This window comes from Kryptolebias marmoratus, linkage group LG20 (assembly GCF_001649575.2).
Source record: "Kryptolebias marmoratus isolate JLee-2015 linkage group LG20, ASM164957v2, whole genome shotgun sequence".
Lineage (NCBI taxonomy): Eukaryota > Metazoa > Chordata > Actinopteri > Cyprinodontiformes > Rivulidae > Kryptolebias > Kryptolebias marmoratus.
The window spans coordinates 18,534,761-18,552,607 of NC_051449.1; the positions used below are offsets into that span (position 1 = coordinate 18,534,761).

Here is a 17,847-nt window from a genome sequence, read left to right on the forward strand (position 1 = left end):
GTTTGAAGCTAAATGTGACAAAATTTAGGCATGAATTTTGAGCACAAGCTCCTTTACAAACGGCGCCCCATAGTTTCTAAGCTCTGTTCTGCTGTTTCTGTTTTTTAGGCTTTTTTCAAGTTTTTTTTCTGATGTTTTTAGGTTTTGTTAGGCTGTTTTTGGTGCTTCTTTTATATTTTTGATTTGATTTCTACTCCTTTATGCTTTTTCTCCTCCTTCTTACTACATCTATCTTCCTATTTAGCTTTCTGTTGTAGATTTATTCTTTTTTGGCCCATCTCTTGTCTTGTCTCTGCTACTCTAAGCTTTTGTTTTGCCCAGTATCAGCCTTTTCAGCAAATTTCAGCAACTATTTTTGGCTACGACTTCAACGGCTCAAAATCAACTTTCATTGACAGTTCACAGTTTCAGCTTCTTTACCAGGTTTCAGCTAAATCATTAAGCAATAAGCATTTACACTGCATTTTCCTAAGAAATGCAATTTTTCTGGTTTATTCTTGATTTATTTAGTCTTCTTCCTAAAAATAAAACAATGCACAGATAAAAAACAAAGCATACGTGTGGATGAAAGGGTCACGTTCATGACTAAACAAATTTTTGTCATCATTCTTACATCAGGCAGAGTGGGCAAGGCTGTCCATCAGTGGGTTATTTTTATTGCACAAACTGTGGGATTCATCTAAAAAGTCAAGTTTATTTATGGAGCACTTTTGAAAACAACTGCAGTACCTAAAGTGCTGAAAACACAAGAGACAGAAAACCAATTAAAGATCATAAAATAGCTAATGTGATATCGAACATGCTACTCCACGATGAACATCAAACATGACCCTGCCGGCAGCCTCGCTGACGTTAAACACGATCTGAAACAGCTGCTTGATTCAGATTTACAGAGTTAAGATTAATAGTCTCTGAAGTAAGCCTATTACAAGTATTAGCATTCGTCTCAGGGTTTCTCTCTGGGCTACGAGTTAAAATGGTAAATGGTTTGCACTTATTTAGCGCTTTATCTAGTCCAAAGACCCCAAAGCACTTCACACTACAATCATTCACACACTGATGGTGGTGAGCTACATTGTAGACTGACAGAAGTGAGGCCGCCATCACACCGGCGCCACCGAACCCTCTGACCACCACCAGAAGGTAAGGTGGGTAAAGTGTCTTGCCCAAGGACACAACGGCTGAGACAGACAAAATGGGGGTTCGAACTGGCAACCCTCCAGTTACAGGACAAATCCTGAGCCACTACCATCCCAAAATGGAGACAAACACAGACGTTTGGTGGGGGGAAAAGTTGTAGTTCAAAAGATAAAATAAAAAGTTATCATTGCAAAAACAGCTGCGAACGTGTTTAAGGAATAGTTTGAATCTTTTGAAGTGTAGCTCTTTGGTAAGGTGATGAACAGTTAATGTCTTACCTGTCGTAGATGGCTTTCTGAACTCGGTTCGAAGAAGCAGAAATAGTTATTTACAGAATTATTTGCAAGTGCAAACAGCAGCAGCAGTTAGCTGTGGCACTTTGAGTGCAGCCTGGGGCACTTCCATCAGGAATATCGTAAAGTTTCTGTCAGATTAGCTGTCGCTGAAGCTTAGGTGTTGGAGATATAAAGATTTATATACACAGAGTTAGTGTGAAGGGGCAAGACTGTTCATGTGCAGAGCTTCTGGTTAGCTTCCTGAGTGTTTATACTTTCATTTCCAAATTATAGCTGAAGTCCCAATTTAGACTGTTTGATTAACCGCTGTAAGGACTTCAGTCCCTGACAACCATTATGACAAGACTAGCACGATCCAGTGACATTAAATTCAGTTTGATTTAACTCATGTTAAGACCCCTAATGTGGGTCAGTTTGGTTTCAGCGTTAGTGCATAAGAGCACACCGCCTTAACAATGACAATGTGTCACAGCCTAAACACAAACAAGCCAGGAAATATCCCCTTTAAACCATATTTTGCTCTCTCTTCTTGTTCATATCCTGCTTCTCGCACAACTGTTTGTACCCATTGTTTTGTTTGTCACCTGCCACCACAAAACCAGACTCCATCAAAGGTTTTCATTTCTCAGCACAAGCTGGTTTTGCGTCTGTATGCAAGAGTGTCACCTCATTAGGTGTTCGATCTGCTCCTGCGTCCTGCGCCTGAATCTGAATGTGTCTTAATATTACAGGTATAGACTAGTTCTCTTAGTCAGGGGGTGTAATTCCTTATATATACAGGTTTGGGGGGTATTTAATGTTGCTTGTAGCTAGTATTCTCTGAGCCACCATGGCACAGATCTTGAGTGTGTGTGGGGTTTTGTGAGTTCGTCTTACAGATGGCCAGGTTCCCTCTTGTTCAGCCGGGCTGAGCTTCCTGCTGCTGAACAATTGTGGGAAAACCAGAGGTCAAGACAAAAAGAAGAAATAAAAAAGGGAGAGATTGGGCCGGGTCCAAATGACCTGCAACAACTTCCTGCCTTGTTCCTGTCGGGTTCAGACAATGTGACAGGTGAAACCAATAGGCTGCCAGGAGGGTTTGAGTTGACCTCAGCAGGTGGAGGCGTGAGAATGACGGGAGCTCAGCGACAGATAGAGGGATTGTTGAACAGAAATCAGATGGTTTTCTTCTTAACATTTTCCTCACGTTTCCTCCAGGAGCTTCAGTTTTGTTCCGTGCGGACAGACATACACGTTTAATCACGTTTATTAGCCTCATTCCTAAAGAAAACACTGATAAATAAACCTAATAAATATTCCCGAATGACTGATTTTTTTAAAAAAACACTCTGGTTAAGCTTCAGCTTTTTATATCTATTCTTTCTTGTGTAGTTCTGCACAGTTTACATGTTTTTTTGTTTATTTTTTAATTTGCAATTATTAACTGTAGATTAAAAATAAAGAAATACAAAATAATAAAGAGGCATTTGTTTCCACTTTGAATTTTAATATTATAATATTTTTTCCTGTTTTTTAATGGCACGATCTGCTGATTTAGAGAGGAAGAAGATTCTGTCTTGTGATGCATTTTCCTATTTGTTTGTCCTGTCTTATTCAGTGGACACACTCGTAGCCCTAAACGTTTTTGAAATTAGACATCAGCTATCTGCTGTATGCAGATGAAGATGTAACTACGTCCCAGTCAGCTGTCAGCTGAACAACAAACAGTGTGACAGCAGGTCTGCTGATGTTTCTATAAATATGACAGTACATCCAGATATCTGAACTATATTATTAGTTTGACAAAACACAGTTTAGAGCTATTTGAGTTGTATTTTTATAAAGTTATCTCTTAACACACTTAATTACCTAACAAACGTATTAGAAGGAAATGTGCATGCAATGATTAGTGAGTTCACAGAGGTCAGTGTGAGAGCAAAGACTCAAGATTTGAACCAGTAAAAATCCATTGTATTTAAACTCTGTGGACTGACAGCCGTCAACTGTTTTACACAGATTTACTGTGAACATAACATCAGTTCTGTGTTTAGTTAGGTGATTATAATGCAACATAATGCTGCTCAAATTGGCCTGTGATTGACACAACTTGCTGTAGATTACAGTGAACACAGCGGATCCAAAAACAACCAGAATCAACGTTAAAGCAAAGAAAACCTCAAAAGATTGTATCCTGGTAATCCACTTTGTTTATGGGATATTTTTATTAAGGATTTTAATAAACAGTTTGCTAAAGATTTTGCCCAAAAAATAAACAAATATTCTCATGGATGTTTCTTCTTTTGTTTTTTTAGTTGTTCCCTTTTTCAGGGGTCTCCACAGCGAGTCATCCTCCTCCATCTAACTCTGTCTTCTGTGTCCTCTGTCTTCACTCCAACTCCCTCCATGTCCTCTCTAACTGCTTCCATATGTCTCCTCTTCGTCTTCTTCCTGGCAGCTGCATCTCTAACATCCTTCTACCAATATACCCATTGTCCCTCCTCTGCACATGTCCAAACTGTCTCAGTCTGACCTCTAACTTTATCTCCCAGCTGTTCAACCTGTGCTGGACCTCTGATGACCTCATTCCTAATCCTGTCCATCCTTGTCCCTCCCAAGGAGAACCTCAACATCTTCAGTTCTGCCACTTCCAGTTCTGTTGACTGTTTAATTATCTTTAATCATCCAGCAATTGAGCAAACCTTTCATTTCTTTTTTTATCCTTCCAGGTAAAAACTCTGCGAATGCGGTGTGTGCTCACACCAGTTCAGTAGGAGGGCCTCCGGTGGAGTTCAGGACGGATTGTGTTCAGACTAACAAAGATGCGGCTGAAAGCGGTCCAGACCACTTCCGAAGATGGTCTGGGTGAAGACGTTTTCAGTGCACACTGAGGCCATTCAGACCTGTATTTAGTGCTACCTGAATGCAGTCTGATCACTCAGGACTGAAGCAACAAGTCTGAACCACAGCTCATTATTATTTAGTATTTATTGTTGTTATTACTCCTAAAACGTGTCAGTCATTAAACTGGTCATCATTTGTAGTATTTGCATTGATAAAACACACTGGCTTGAAACAATAAAATCTCCTGAACAGAAAACACCACAGCAAAAAGGCCTCTGCAAATACTGACTGACAAGTATTTAAAATCTTGATATTGGACTTAATATTGGGAAATTTAGCTTTAGAAGTGATTATATTATTATATTGCAGTATACTATTATATACAAGAGATTACACTGAGTGGTGTGAGTTTCGTTGTGTCACTATTAATGACAGCATAGTTTACAGTTTAAACAAATCAAAATCTGAGTAATTACTGCCACCTAGCGGTTGTTATTGAGACATCTACAACAAAATATTTACTTTGAGACTTCATTTAGTCTTATTGATGTTATCAAACCTCAAAACATCTGCTGCTCCTGAATTTAAAAGGTTTAGTCAGTTTTAGGCAGATATGACGAAGCCTGACTGTAAAAAACGGCCGGCTGAAGCGGCGGAAGCGTTTCGCGGGGAAAAGACGCGCGAGCTTTTGCGTCTCCTCTCCTCCGATTGGCTGCGATCCCGGAAAACGGTCGAAGGCCCGCGCGGATTGGTCGAGAGCGGCGCGCCAAACGTCACGTGCTCTGGAGGGGGTTGTTTTCGCGCGAAACGTCTCTCCTGTTTGTGACGAAGGCGAGCGAGCCGCGTGCAGCCGTGTGAGCCGGTGTGGAAATTCGCTGCAGTTTTTGACTCTTTTGTTTTGTTTTTTTTGTTTGGTTTTTTCCCTCATCCCGCGCTTGGACCGACTCTCAGCATGGATGTTGCCTCAGCAGCCGCGGAGAACGCCGGGACGATGGTGAAGGATGAGCTGTCCGAGAAGTGCCAGAAGTTGTTCCAGGCTTTCTTGGAGGAGTAAGTCGGCCTCACTACACGGATCCGGTGCTGCGCTGCGACGTGATTTGTGTGTTAAACCTTTATTTTTATTATTACGTGTTCGTTTTGATCAGGTTTCAGAGCGGGGATGGGGAGGTGAAGTACGTCCGGGAGGCCGAGGAGCTGATCCGGCCCGAGAGGAACACCCTGCTGGTGAGCTTCACCGACCTGGAGGGCTTCAACCAGGAGCTGGCCACCACCATCCAGGAGGAGTACTACAGGTGAGCCCATCTCCCGGACCCGTCACTCTCATGATCTGCTAACAGGGGAGGGATATGTTAAAACAAACAGCTGGATCCAGAGGCGGATCAAGAGGTTTTCTTAGGGAGGCGAAGGTGTTGCACCAGGCTCCAGCAGGGGGCAGTCAAGTTCTATAAAACACTGAACACACTCGCTGTACATTTGAGATTAAAGACACTCCTGGAGATAATCAAGACGATCAGTGATGCAAAGCTTGTCCGGTTTTTCATGAAACCATTTCAGCTTGTCGACCAACCGCTGGTTAGAATAATGCAGTAAAATCTGATAATGCGTCAACACAGATCCTCCTAAGGCTCGCTCTCTGACCTCAGTGATGCCAAACTAACCGGTGCTGTGATGTTTATTAACAAGATCAGGTTCTTGGTTTATCGTAGCACGGCAGCTAACTGACCAACATCAATAATTACTGTAAATTTAATAAGAAAGAGGTAGGATTGCATGTGGCTCTTTACCAAAAATGGAACGGATGCAGTTTTCTTCCCGGGCGGAGTCGAGAACCAGCAGCCTTCTTTGAACCAGCCTGATGGTCGGGAGGTTTAGAAACCGTTTCCATCGCCGTGAAGTTTCCTGGTCCAGCCAGGAGGGGCGAGTTAGGATAGAGACCAGACTTCTGTCGAGACGACATTATACAAAAATATACAAAAACACACACATATATATATATATATATATATATATATATATATTATATTTCATTTTTCTTTCTGGTGGTAGCTCTGGTAACTTTTAAATGCTACCCAGATCATGTATCTGGATTAAAAAGAATGAATCTCAAAAGTTTGGGCTAATTAATTAACGTTGAACAACGTGAAAAGGTGCTGTCCACCGCAAAAAAAAAGTCACATTTCCTACAAATCTTTAAAATCTTTAAAGATTACAATGAAACTTCCAGCAAATGCTCATTGATGGGTGGTTAGAATAATGTTAATCAGTTTGGTTAAATAACTTTTAATACACCTTTATTCACCCCAAAGATTGAGTTTGAACCTAAAGGTATAAATTAAAGTGTCACGATTTTCTCTCAAATAGGAGGTAACAGGCGGTAAAATTGAATTATGGGTACTCTTCATGAGCTCAGCTCAGGTGGGGTTTATTTGTGGATTAACCCGAGGGGAAACTTTGTTTTCAGAGTGTATCCCTACCTGTGCCGAGCTGTGCGCAACTTTGCTCGGGATCACGGGAATGTTCCTCTGAACAAGGAGTTCTACGTCGCCATCGAGGATCTGCCCACCAGACACAAGTAAGACGCCGTAGGGTCCTAACTCGGCCGACTTGTTGAAGGTGTAGGAAAACACTGATGGTGTTTCTGTTCCAGGATCCGTGAGCTGTCCTCACTGCGTATCGGTACCCTGGTGAAGATTAGCGGTCAGGTGGTGAGGACGCACCCAGTGCACCCTGAGCTGGTAAGAAGCTCCGCCCCTTCAGCAGAGCGCCTCACAGATGGGCGGTGTAGTAACTCGGTGAAATGTTGCGCTTGCAGGTGAGCGGTACCTTCCTGTGCATGGATTGCCAGGCGCTGATCAAGGACGTCCCTCAGCAGTTCAAGTACTCCCCGCCGACCATCTGCAGAAACCCCGTCTGCAGCAACCGCTCCCGCTTCCACCTCGACACGCACAAGTCCAAGTTCATCGACTTCCAGAAGGTAAAGCACGGGGTGGCCGCGTCGCGAAGGCAGCGTTGCCGCGCGGGTTCTGATCCAGGTCCGCTTCTCGTTGGGCCAGGTGCGGATCCAGGAGACGCAGGCGGAGCTGCCGCGGGGCTCCATCCCGCGCTCCCTCGAGATCGTCCTGAGGGCGGAAGCTGTGGAGATGGCTCAGGCCGGCGACCGCTGCGACTTCACCGGGACCCTCATCGTCGTGCCGGACGTCTCTCAGCTCAGCACTCCTGGTGCGGTTTTTACTCTCGGGAAACGAAACGCTTCGTCGCGCCCTTCGGTCTCCTAATCATCTGCGTGGGTGTTGTTTCCCCAGGCGTGCGGTCAGAGACCAGCACTCGTGTGGCCGGAGGTTCCCGGGGCTTCGAGTCGGAGGGTTTAAGAGGACTGAAGGCTCTGGGTGTCAGAGAGCTGTCCTACAGACTGGCCTTCCTGGCCTGCAACGTTGCCCCAACCAACCCACGAGTAAGAACCACTCGCTGCAGCGAAAACACTGTCGTTGTTGTGCACGCAGAGGAAATACAACTCTTGTCCTGTTTTGTTTTTTTCTGTTGTAGTTTGGTGGGAAGGAGCTGCGGGACGAGGAGCAAACCGCCGAAAGCATCAAGAGCCAGATGACGGAGAAGGAGTGGGAAAAGGTGTTCGAGATGAGCCAGGACAAAAACCTGTACCACAACCTGTGCACCAGCCTCTTCCCCACCATCCACGGTCAGTGATCGGCCCTCTGCCGCGTCCTCCCTGCAGCCGCCAGGCCGTGTCCTTTAAACGTGGCCGATTGTCGATCCCGCAGGCAATGACGAGGTGAAGCGGGGCATCCTGCTCATGCTGTTCGGGGGCGTTCCCAAGACGACCATGGAGGGAACCTCCCTGAGAGGGGACGTCAACGTCTGCATTGTGGGAGACCCGAGCACAGCAAAGAGCCAGTTCCTGAAGTTAGTAGCTCAGATTGTGCTGTAAACCAAATGATTGTTGTTTGTTTTTTGTTTTAACTGAATGGATCTGCGTGGACAGGCACGTGGAGGAGTTCAGTCCCAGAGCCGTGTACACCAGCGGGAAGGCCAGCAGCGCTGCGGGTCTGACGGCGGCCGTGGTCCGAGACGAGGAGTCACACGAGTTCGTCATCGAGGCTGGAGCTCTGATGCTCGCAGACAACGTGAGAATCAGGAGCTGAGGCTGTCTTGACTGTCTGTTCGTTCTGTTCCTAAAAATGTCCCTGATACCTCTCCCAGGGCGTGTGTTGTATTGATGAGTTTGATAAGATGGACCTCAAGGACCAGGTGGCCATTCACGAAGCCATGGAGCAGCAGACGATCAGCATCACCAAGGCTGGAGTCAAGGTGACGCTCGCAGACCTGACAGAACTGGCCCTCAAGGGCCTCAAATACAAGCGGGGAAAAGGTTGGATTTGTTTTTTCTTTCTCTGTGGAGTTTCAATCCGAGTTTTGTTTCAGGCCACCCTGAACGCTCGCACCTCCATCCTGGCTGCCGCCAACCCCGTCAGCGGGCGCTACGACCGCAGCAAGAGCCTGAAGCAGAACGTCAACCTGACGGCCCCCATCATGAGCCGCTTCGACCTCTTCTTCATCCTGGTGGACGAATGTAACGAGGTGCCGCTGAATTCCTCTTAAAGCGGCCGTTTTGTGTGCTCTCCGTTGCACGTCTTCAACTTCTACTTCTTGCACCTTCAGGTTACAGATTACGCCATCGCCAGGCGGATCGTGGACCTGCACTCGCGTGTGGAGGAGTCTGTGGACAGACTGTACTCTCTGGACGAGATCCGCAGATACCTGCTCTTCGCCAGGCAGTTCAAACCCAAGGTGTGTGTGTGCTCTGGGTTTAAGTATGCACTGACTTCATTTTATTTTATTTGTCATGATTTTTAGTTGACATTTCTTGTTGATGTAGGAAAAAAATTGTAGTTTTTTTCGGTCAAATCTCAAAAATAACATTATGTTGAGGCGCCGTGCTCAAAGTATGCATTGGGGGCGACTGTCAGCTACTACCGGTCCAGACAAACAGGGTTGACACCTATAGTTAAGGGTACTATGTGTTGTGAATGACTCTCAACTATATTGACACCAAATTTTAGGTCAATATCTGTGTTATTGTCTAAGTTCTAACCCTTTATCGCCCTCCTCCTTTTGCCTTTCGGCGGCCCTGGGTGTTACGGTTCTGTCCCCGTGTGCGTTTTGCAGATCTCCAGTGAATCTGAGGAGTTCATCGTCGAGCAGTACAAGCGTCTCCGGCAGCGCGACGGCTCGGGCAGCGTGTCCAAATCTGCCTGGAGGATAACGGTGCGGCAGCTGGAGAGCATGATCCGCCTTTCGGAGGCCATGGCCCGCATGCACTGCTGTGACGAGGTACGGCGGCAAAAAGGACCCGTTCAGAGGCGCTGAAGGTGCAGGGAGAGATGTAGAATTAACTGAGCAGCCATCTTGGTTCATCCAGTAATAACTTTCTAAATGTTTTATTTATTGAAAACAGTCCGGTGGTTCATGATGTATGTGATGACAGGAGTAAAGTCGTTACCAGGCGATTATAAAGGTAAATGTGTATGATTGATACAAAAACTGATGTTTGCTTTTTTCCCCTCTTCATGCCTCCAGGTGCAGCCCAAGCACGTGAAGGAAGCCTTCCGTCTCCTCAACAAGTCCATCATCCGAGTGGAGACGCCTGACGTCAACCTGGAGCAGGAGGACGAGCTGGAGGAGGAGCAGCAGGAGGACGGTAGGGTCGCAACTCATTTAACTCTCCGTGTAGACGTGTTCGTTTACACGCACGCTCGCACTGCTGGCTGAGACCTGTGAACCAACCGTTTTGTTTTTTTTTTTTGCAGGAAACAACATCCCAAATGGAGTAAATGGCATCAACGGTCATGCTGATGGTATTAACGGCCACGCCGACGGTGTAAACGGTCACGCCGAGCCCGGCGCCCAGCCCAAACCGTCCCTCCGCCTGTCCTTCGCTGACTACAAACGCATCTCCAACCTGCTGGTCCTGCATCTGCGCCGAACGGAGGACGGTAAAGAGGCGACCCTGCTCCCGTTTGTCTCTTCCCACCCCGGGGTTGTGCTTCACCCGACCATTGTGCTAATTTTCCTCCTTTGTCGCAGCTGAGGAAGAGGAGGAGCTGAAGAAAACCTCAGTGGTTAACTGGTATCTGAAGGAGATCGAGTCAGAGATCGACTCCGAAGAAGAGCTGATCAACAAGAAGGGACTGATAGAGAAGGTCATCCACAGGCTGGTGCACTATGTGAGTCAACCCTCAGTAATAATTTAATTTAAGACGTTTAATTTCACTCCTGTGTGTTTTAAACTTTAAATTCTGCTTCTGCTTTCAGGATCACATCCTCATCGAGCTGTCTCAGGCAGGACTGAAGGGCTCCGAGTCCGAGAGCACAGAGGAAGACGCTGTTCTGGTCGTGAACCCGAACTACATCCTGGAGGACTAAATCCTCCTCTTTACAGCTTTAAACAACACAACTGGCGTTTGTGACGTTTTGCCGATGCTCATATGTACCGTGTGCAAGTGTTGGAGATGCTGTTGGACTGACTTTTTGAGTTGACCTCAGCTGTACAAAGAAGAAATTCTGAGGTTCTAGGGGGAAAGTAAGGTGTTGTAAATATGCTGCTGTTTCTTCCAAATGTTTTTGACTTTTTTTTCAGTCAATTAAACTTGTCTGAACTGTGTAAGTGCTCATTTCTTTCTGAAAATGTATAATAGACATACACACCTAGGTTTAAAAACATGTTTCCAAGTTGATGTTTTTTTGTAACTTTCATAAAGAGAGTTTAAAATGTTAGTTCAATTATTAAAAAAATGCTTTTGTAAACTCGTGTTTTGGTGAATTTTATATTAGTGCAATACCCGTTTTGACCACTAGATTGAGCCTTCATGTTTACGTAAAGATGTACTGCGCATGTGCGTTTGTTGTTGCTCAACAAACATGGCGGCCTCCTGTGTGACTGCGGTGCGAACAGCTCTGACAGGTGAAACATTGTTACAGACGAAAATGGTCACCATTAGTGAATTTGACACATTAGCAGGTTTTATTTATAACTTAATAAATGAGGTTGTCTTTGGTGTGGTTTCACGACTTCGTTACCTTTTTGTTTTTTAGATGTTTTGTTTCGTGTTCTCACTTTTATCAGCATGCGTACATCCTAATAAGAGGTCGTCAAAGTTGTTTTAAAAAAAGCTTAAATTGACCCCTCAGGTTTGCACCTTGCTCCCTGCCGGTTGCTCCTCACGCAGCGCCTCCTGACCCCAGCAGCGTGTCACCGTTCGCGGCTCCACGTCTCCCCCTCTGCCGGGCTGTGGAGCTCCAGGGCCGGACCGCAGAGCCCGGCCGGCGGCGGGGCCGAGGAGGAGGAGCCGGAGGGTCCTGAATACATCCCCAGGAGGAAGGCGAAGAACCCCATGATGAAGATAGGCTATGCCTGGTGAGTCTGCGCCACTCCCTGCTCACACCCCTGCCTGTGTGCAGCGTCTCACGTACTACTACAAACACCAACAGAGGTTTTATTTTGATGCAAAAGTGACATAAAAAGGGGAGGTATGCGTGAAATAAATGAACATATTTGCTTGTATTTTTTGTTGGCACAAAAGAGGAGCAAGAAAAAATGATGAAGGATTTTATTTGGGGGTTAAATTGTAAGTAATTCCCAACTCTGGAGGAACACTATCCTGCATGTTTTAGTTGTTTCCCTGATCTTCAGCAGGTCTTCAGGTTCTGCAGAAGCCTTTTAATCACTCAGTCATTCAAAGCAGAGAAACAACTAAAACATGCAGGATAGTGACCCTCCAGGGTTGGGAACCACTGCTCCAAGTAGGAGGTAGAAATTCACCCAAAGAGTTTATTCCTCTGCAGCACTGGAACAATTCTTTCCTGCCATCTTATTGTTTTATAGTAACAACAGTAAATAGTGGAGATGGACCACTATCCACTGCCAAGGCAGCGTCGGTGTGCTCCACCAACAATTCATTAAGTCTCTGAAATTATATGGATAGATGAGGTCAGGTTCTGATTTAAAATGAGAAGCTTCTCTGAGTGATAACAAAATGTTTATAACATTAACACACATCATCCAACACTGTTCCCACTTATGTCTTGGAAGTAAATAAAATAATTTCTCTCATGTTATAGTTTACTGTTTATAATAATACAGAAAATTATAATTGCCCCAAATATTGTCTGTCCTCTCATCCAGATTAAATAACATTATTTATCCCCAAGAGGTAATTCAGTTCGGCACCCGAACTGAATTACCATATACACACAAAACTTGCTGTTTTGTGTGTATATGGGCGTGAGAGTGCAGGTGGATATGCACAACAACAAGGATTAGCATTGTGTTTAAACCACTCGAGCCACTGGAATAACTTGATGGCAGAAGGAATAACGGAGCTAGATAATCTGTTTTCCTGCATGGTGCCATGAAGCGTCTGACTGAAGGCATTGATAGGACTTCAGAGGCCAGGATGTTGTCCTGTCTGGATACTGTTTTGCCCATAAGAAATGCAGATGCCTCTGCTGCACCCCTATTATATCGGAGCAGAGCCTAACAACGCTCTGAAGGTTGTTCATCAAAGGTTCAAATACTTTCAGTAAAAGACTGATAAAACATCAAGGAGTTTCCTTACAGATGTTCAGAGTGGAGTCTCTGCTGAGCTCGCTTGGATCTAAATCGATCTTGGGAAATATTTTAGGCACAGACTTTTTTTTTCAGCATTTTTAGGCTGAATGACAAAATTAATTAAAAGCTGGGTTTAAGCAAGCCAGCTGGCAGTAAACACGATCTGTGTAATGAGGTGAACTTTGTATGGGATGAGCTCAAACTCCACAATCAACAGAATAACTCTTAAAAAAGAAAAAGAAAACCCAAAAAACCTCCACCAAGGCCAGAGTTTGCTTTCATGGATTAAATTGTGATCCAGATCATGATCTGGATCAGCACCAAAATTTCATCCACTGTTTGTTTGTTTTTTGTGACAACCTCAACATTTCCTCCAAATCTGTTCATTAGTTTTTACCTAATCTTGTCTAACAGACAAGCAAACAAACCAATGGACACAACAGGAAAGAACTTCCTTGGTGGAGGTAACAAAAGGGTCACATGTAGGACCAGAGAGGTATACCTGTGACCTTGACCTTTGACCCCATGAACTTTGAAACCAACAAGCATCATCTTTGACCCATGAGGTGTCCAGCTGTGCGGTTTGACTTCCCTTCATTACACTGTTGCAGAGTTAGAGCACTAGGTCAACTGTGACCTTGACCTTTGACCCCATGATCTTGAAATCAGTGGTGATGACCCTTGACCTAAATGTGTCCAGCTGTGCAGTTTAGCGTTCCTGATGTAAAGCTGTCGGGTTAGAGCACGGGCTGATCTGTGACCTTGACCTTTGATCACTTCTTCCTTGTACCATGTTTGATGTTTGCTGCAAATTTTCATCCTTCATAACTTTCTGAGTAATCTTGTCCACAGACAGAATGACCTCTTCGGTGGAGGTGAGATACAGGAACCAGAGTGACTTTGGTAAATTAAGGAAACAATCAGCAGTTTCTCTCTGTTGCCTCAAACTTGTACATAAATAGGTAGCAACTATTCCATTAGGTAACACTAACGAAACATGGTGCTTCGGGGCAGAGCTGAAAATATTGCAGTTTATTTAGAAGCGTTACAACTCTTGCCTTTAAGCATCTGGATCATTTTCCTCAGTCTCACTCTTTCGTCTCATCTCTCTCTGTGTGTTCAGGATGATAGGACTACCCACGGGCATAATCGGATTCCTTCTGGCCAAGAGGCAGGTGGACAAAAACCGCCTGAAGCAGCTGAAGGTCCGACGGAGGATGAAACAATCGAACGAAGGCGAGTACGAGGGGAGTCGCTATCAACAACACGCACAGAGCGTAAAACTGGACTAATGACGCTCTGCGTGGCAGATATGACTCCCATCATATCCTGGACTACTGAGGAAAGATAGGATTGAATAAAAAGAGGCCAGTGTGCATTTAAATAAGAATTACCACTGGTGTCACTGCACATGAATCACAAGACACCCCAGCAAAGAAACAATTTATTTTATATTAAAAAGCAAACAGCTTCTCTTAAAGAGCGATATGTATATTTACATTTAACCTACACCAGTGACATACAATGTTTTTGAGTTGAATAAAGGCTTTGGTGTAACTTTGACTTTGTTTATTTATACTAAATGAAGTCTTGAGAACCAGAAGGGACACTGCCATTTTTAAAGTAACACAATGGCACTAATGTAAATAATAATAATAAAAACCTTCATTTTTGCAAATATTCCCTTATCTGAACTTAAAAAGCAGGAACAAATCTAACAATACAACAAAAAATGTATTTAGCCCTTTAAATCATAAAGTAAATATCTTTTCTGAACCTTAGTAACGATGATGATAGGACTGAGTAAAAGTGTAGAATATAAAGCCAGACTAACATGAAGTAGAGCAGATCATTGGCTGCTGTTGGAAGCACCGAGCTGTGCAGAGAACAATGTTTAGACACTTTGTCTTCACTTCGGTCCTGCGAGAGGAGAAACACGGCAACAGCTGGCATTCTGACGCCCGTACGTGTTTATATATAGTCGTATAAATATAAGTGCATCTTCTTGCGTCTAATTTACATTTTAACAAAATCAGATTCAGCCCTTAGACGTGTTCCCTGGATGGCCTCACGGCTTACAAAATACGACAAGTTTTATTGGAAAAGCAGAGTGTGAAATAAAACTGTACAGAACAGCTTCCCAGTCTCCCCCCCCGGCCGTCTCATTTGCTGGAGGATCCTATAATCTGCAGCAGGAACAGGAAGATCTGGACGATGTCGACGTAGATGGAGAGCGCCGCAAACACGTACTCCTCCGGACTGATGGAGTGCTTCCTGTTTCCGATCAGCAGCTGCGTGTGGTACGCCAGGAACTGCGAGAACACGGAGAAGATCAGCGTGCGATCTGAAAACAAAACAAAAGGAAAAAAAACCCCGCAGGAGCTCGGCTCCGAGGTGAAACACTCACCAAGGTGAAGACGATGGCTCCTAAACCTGCGTAAACCATGTGAAGCCAGTAAATCTGCAACGACGACAAACAAGTCGTTAGGAGACGCGGCAACGCGAAGGCGCCGTGACCGATGGGTTCGTTTCCCCGCCGACTTCAGCTCCAACTCACATATTTGAAGGAGAGCACAATGGCTGCAATGATGCCGGTCACAAACATCACGATCCCGAGGACACAGAAAAGGCCCTGACACTTGGTGAAGTCGACCTAGAGGGCACGTTGGAACACGCTCGAATGGGTTACAGAGCAAACAAGCTGCAGCCATTTAACGTCTAAGCTGTCTCTCTCACACACACACACACCTTCGTCTGGAAGCAGAACACGGTGACGGCGATGCACACGACCGCAGTGATCCCAAGAGCCAGAAACACCGCTTTTGTGTCGTAGTGACTAAAACCAAATAAAAGACAGAATTAATACATAAAATGTGGAAAAATACTTGGCCTTTTTTTAAATCATATTGGGTGTTTTGTAATCTTTTTTTGTTTTGTTTTACCTGGATATAGTCCCGGTCATGTAGGACAAAGCCAGGGTCTGAAAGAAGAAAAGGACAAAAATATTCAACTTTAAAAAAAAAAAGTTTAACCAAAAACAAACAGGAGGGAAGAAAAAAATTAGTTTAAAATCTCTTCTCATAAAAGGACTGAATAAGAAAAATAAACACTGATCTCCTAAAAAGAAAAATCACACAATTCAATTTATTACTAAATATGAAAAAACAAATACTTTAATTTTTACTGAGACAAAGTGAATAAAACGGCTAAATAAAGGAATAAAAACTGGTTTAAAAAGGCACAAAATCGGCACATTTTTTTCCTCGTATCGATGTCTCCTTAACTGAAAACAATTTGTAAGAAAAACTATAAGTGGACGCTAACTGTGTGTTTGTTTACCTACGGAAACAGTAGTCAAACGTTAAGCTTGCGGCCATATTTGTTTACTTACAGAGTCCGGGCCGCCTAATGCGGGTTGATCCCGTGACTCGCGCTTCCTCGTTATCAGCCGAGTGCTTTGTTTACACTGAGTGCGTACCCGCATCCAACATATCTGCAAAACTACGGGAGTGAACTCGTTCAAACGGCACCGCCTGACATGGTTCAGGAGGATCTTTCTTGGCGATGAGTGCCTTTAGTTGCTTTTAATCTCCAAACTGAACGTTCGAAAACACGACTTCGGCAGTAAGTCTGACTATCGGTGGCAAAAGTGCGTGGTTCAGCTGTCCGAGCTGATAACAGACAGATAACATATCAAACACAACATACTGAATGTTTGATGAGAGTTGGGAGTGTGCCGACTCGTTGCTCAGTGTTATTATTTCTAACACTAAGGCCACGGCTACTTAAAGTTAGCAGTTAAACAGCGGTATTTTAGTCCAAGAATAGACTTGGTTTCAGTCCAGTAAATTTCAGTTTCTTGCTTCCCAGGACAGCTGCAAGACGTTTGACTCACAAAAATGAGCAGCAGAATAATGTTCCATGGGAACTTCCTCCTGAAAAACAAAAATAAATAAATCAATAAAACAGTGCTACAGTAATGTTGCTCCAGCATTATTATTTAGGCCCAGCGTTCCTATTAGCCGTGGCAGCCATCTTGAACTGGGCTGACTCCGAAAGTTAATCAGTTGTAGATGAATATCCAGTGATCACTCTCTGAGAGTTTCATTAAAATACAGCCACTGGTTCATGAGATATTTTGCTAACAGACAGACACACATACAGGCAGAAACAGTGTTAAAACCAAGCACTCACCGAGGGCCCTTACAGCAAACCAGCACCATGTGGGTGACGAAATAGATGGCACTTCAAACGGAAAAAGACAATTATTAATGTAGAAGTATGCATCTGAGCTCGTTCGCTTTTATTTCAACGTTTGAGATTTTAATGTAGTGACGTTAAACTCACTACGACGCCCAGTACACGGCTTGGTTCCTCCGTACAAACGATTTGACAGGTTCTCTGCGGGAAACAAGAAAAAAGGGGAAAAACTCAAACCCCGTGCTGTCACAAATGAGCGACTGCAAATCTGCATCGGCTCCCGGCGCGGGAACTTTAGCGGCAATGCACTCACGCGAAAGTGAATATGGCCACGATGGCGGTGGTGACGAGCAGCTGCGACGCCAAAATGATGTAGACCTGGAAAACAGGCAGACGTGGGGTCAAACACAGGAAGGCGTGAGCTCAACCAGAAAACGGCCATGTTGTCATTTTAGAACGGAGAGGATGAATCTTCAAAAACGATGTGAAAAATACTTCAAATCTGATCCGATTTCCCCCCATATACACTATACACTAAGTGCATTAATAGTCGTGCAGGTACATAACATTTTCCACAGAAAGCCCCCCCAAAGATAAGTTGTGACGCTGACTCTTTACACGGTCACACCTGACGTCTTAGACAACACCGGCTGACTGAGTGTCGGAGCTTTTTGTGCCTGAATGATTTATGGGTTTGTGTTAAGTGGCTTCAAAAACAAACAAATTGTTCCTTTGGAGACGTTTAGCTACACAAAAAAAAAAAAAAAA

The 17,847-nt window shown here is 44.4% G+C and overlaps 3 protein-coding genes across 4 annotated transcripts in view; 2 read left to right on the forward strand and 1 right to left on the reverse strand.

Moving 5' to 3' along the window:
- The first annotated feature begins 5,058 nt into the window (after positions 1-5,058).
- mcm6 (minichromosome maintenance complex component 6) lies at positions 5,059-10,932 on the forward strand. Its single transcript, XM_017420311.3, has 18 exons — positions 5,059-5,306; positions 5,402-5,548; positions 6,718-6,828; positions 6,904-6,991; positions 7,069-7,230; positions 7,310-7,475; positions 7,559-7,707; positions 7,800-7,950; positions 8,033-8,174; positions 8,254-8,395; positions 8,472-8,579; positions 8,694-8,849; positions 8,931-9,059; positions 9,438-9,602; positions 9,849-9,969; positions 10,079-10,264; positions 10,356-10,495; positions 10,584-10,932. Exons 1-18 carry the CDS (start codon positions 5,209-5,211, stop codon positions 10,692-10,694), a joined length of 2,472 nt encoding a protein of 823 aa, XP_017275800.1. The 5' UTR covers positions 5,059-5,208; the 3' UTR covers positions 10,695-10,932.
- Positions 10,933-11,149: 217 nt separating this feature from the next.
- si:ch73-71c20.5 (DUF4748 domain-containing protein) lies at positions 11,150-14,597 on the forward strand. Its single transcript, XM_017420315.3, has 3 exons — positions 11,150-11,232; positions 11,460-11,685; positions 14,003-14,597. The coding sequence occupies exons 1-3, from the start codon at positions 11,163-11,165 to the stop codon at positions 14,169-14,171; spliced, it is 465 nt and encodes a 154-aa protein (XP_017275804.2). The 5' UTR covers positions 11,150-11,162; the 3' UTR covers positions 14,172-14,597.
- tmbim1a (transmembrane BAX inhibitor motif containing 1a) overlaps positions 14,311-17,847 on the reverse strand; it is a 10,319-nt gene continuing 6,782 nt past the window's right edge. For both annotated transcript variants that reach the window (XM_017420313.3, XM_017420314.3), the window contains exons 4-12: positions 17,393-17,457; positions 17,227-17,280; positions 17,074-17,124; positions 16,775-16,814; positions 15,822-15,859; positions 15,628-15,715; positions 15,437-15,532; positions 15,287-15,340; positions 14,311-15,191 (exon numbers count right to left, since the gene is read on the reverse strand). In XM_017420313.3, the coding sequence (XP_017275802.1) occupies positions 15,042-15,191; positions 15,287-15,340; positions 15,437-15,532; positions 15,628-15,715; positions 15,822-15,859; positions 16,775-16,814; positions 17,074-17,124; positions 17,227-17,280; positions 17,393-17,457 (636 nt within the window). In that variant the 3' untranslated portion in view covers positions 14,311-15,041. The remainder of the gene's footprint in view (positions 15,192-15,286; positions 15,341-15,436; positions 15,533-15,627; positions 15,716-15,821; positions 15,860-16,774; positions 16,815-17,073; positions 17,125-17,226; positions 17,281-17,392; positions 17,458-17,847) is intronic.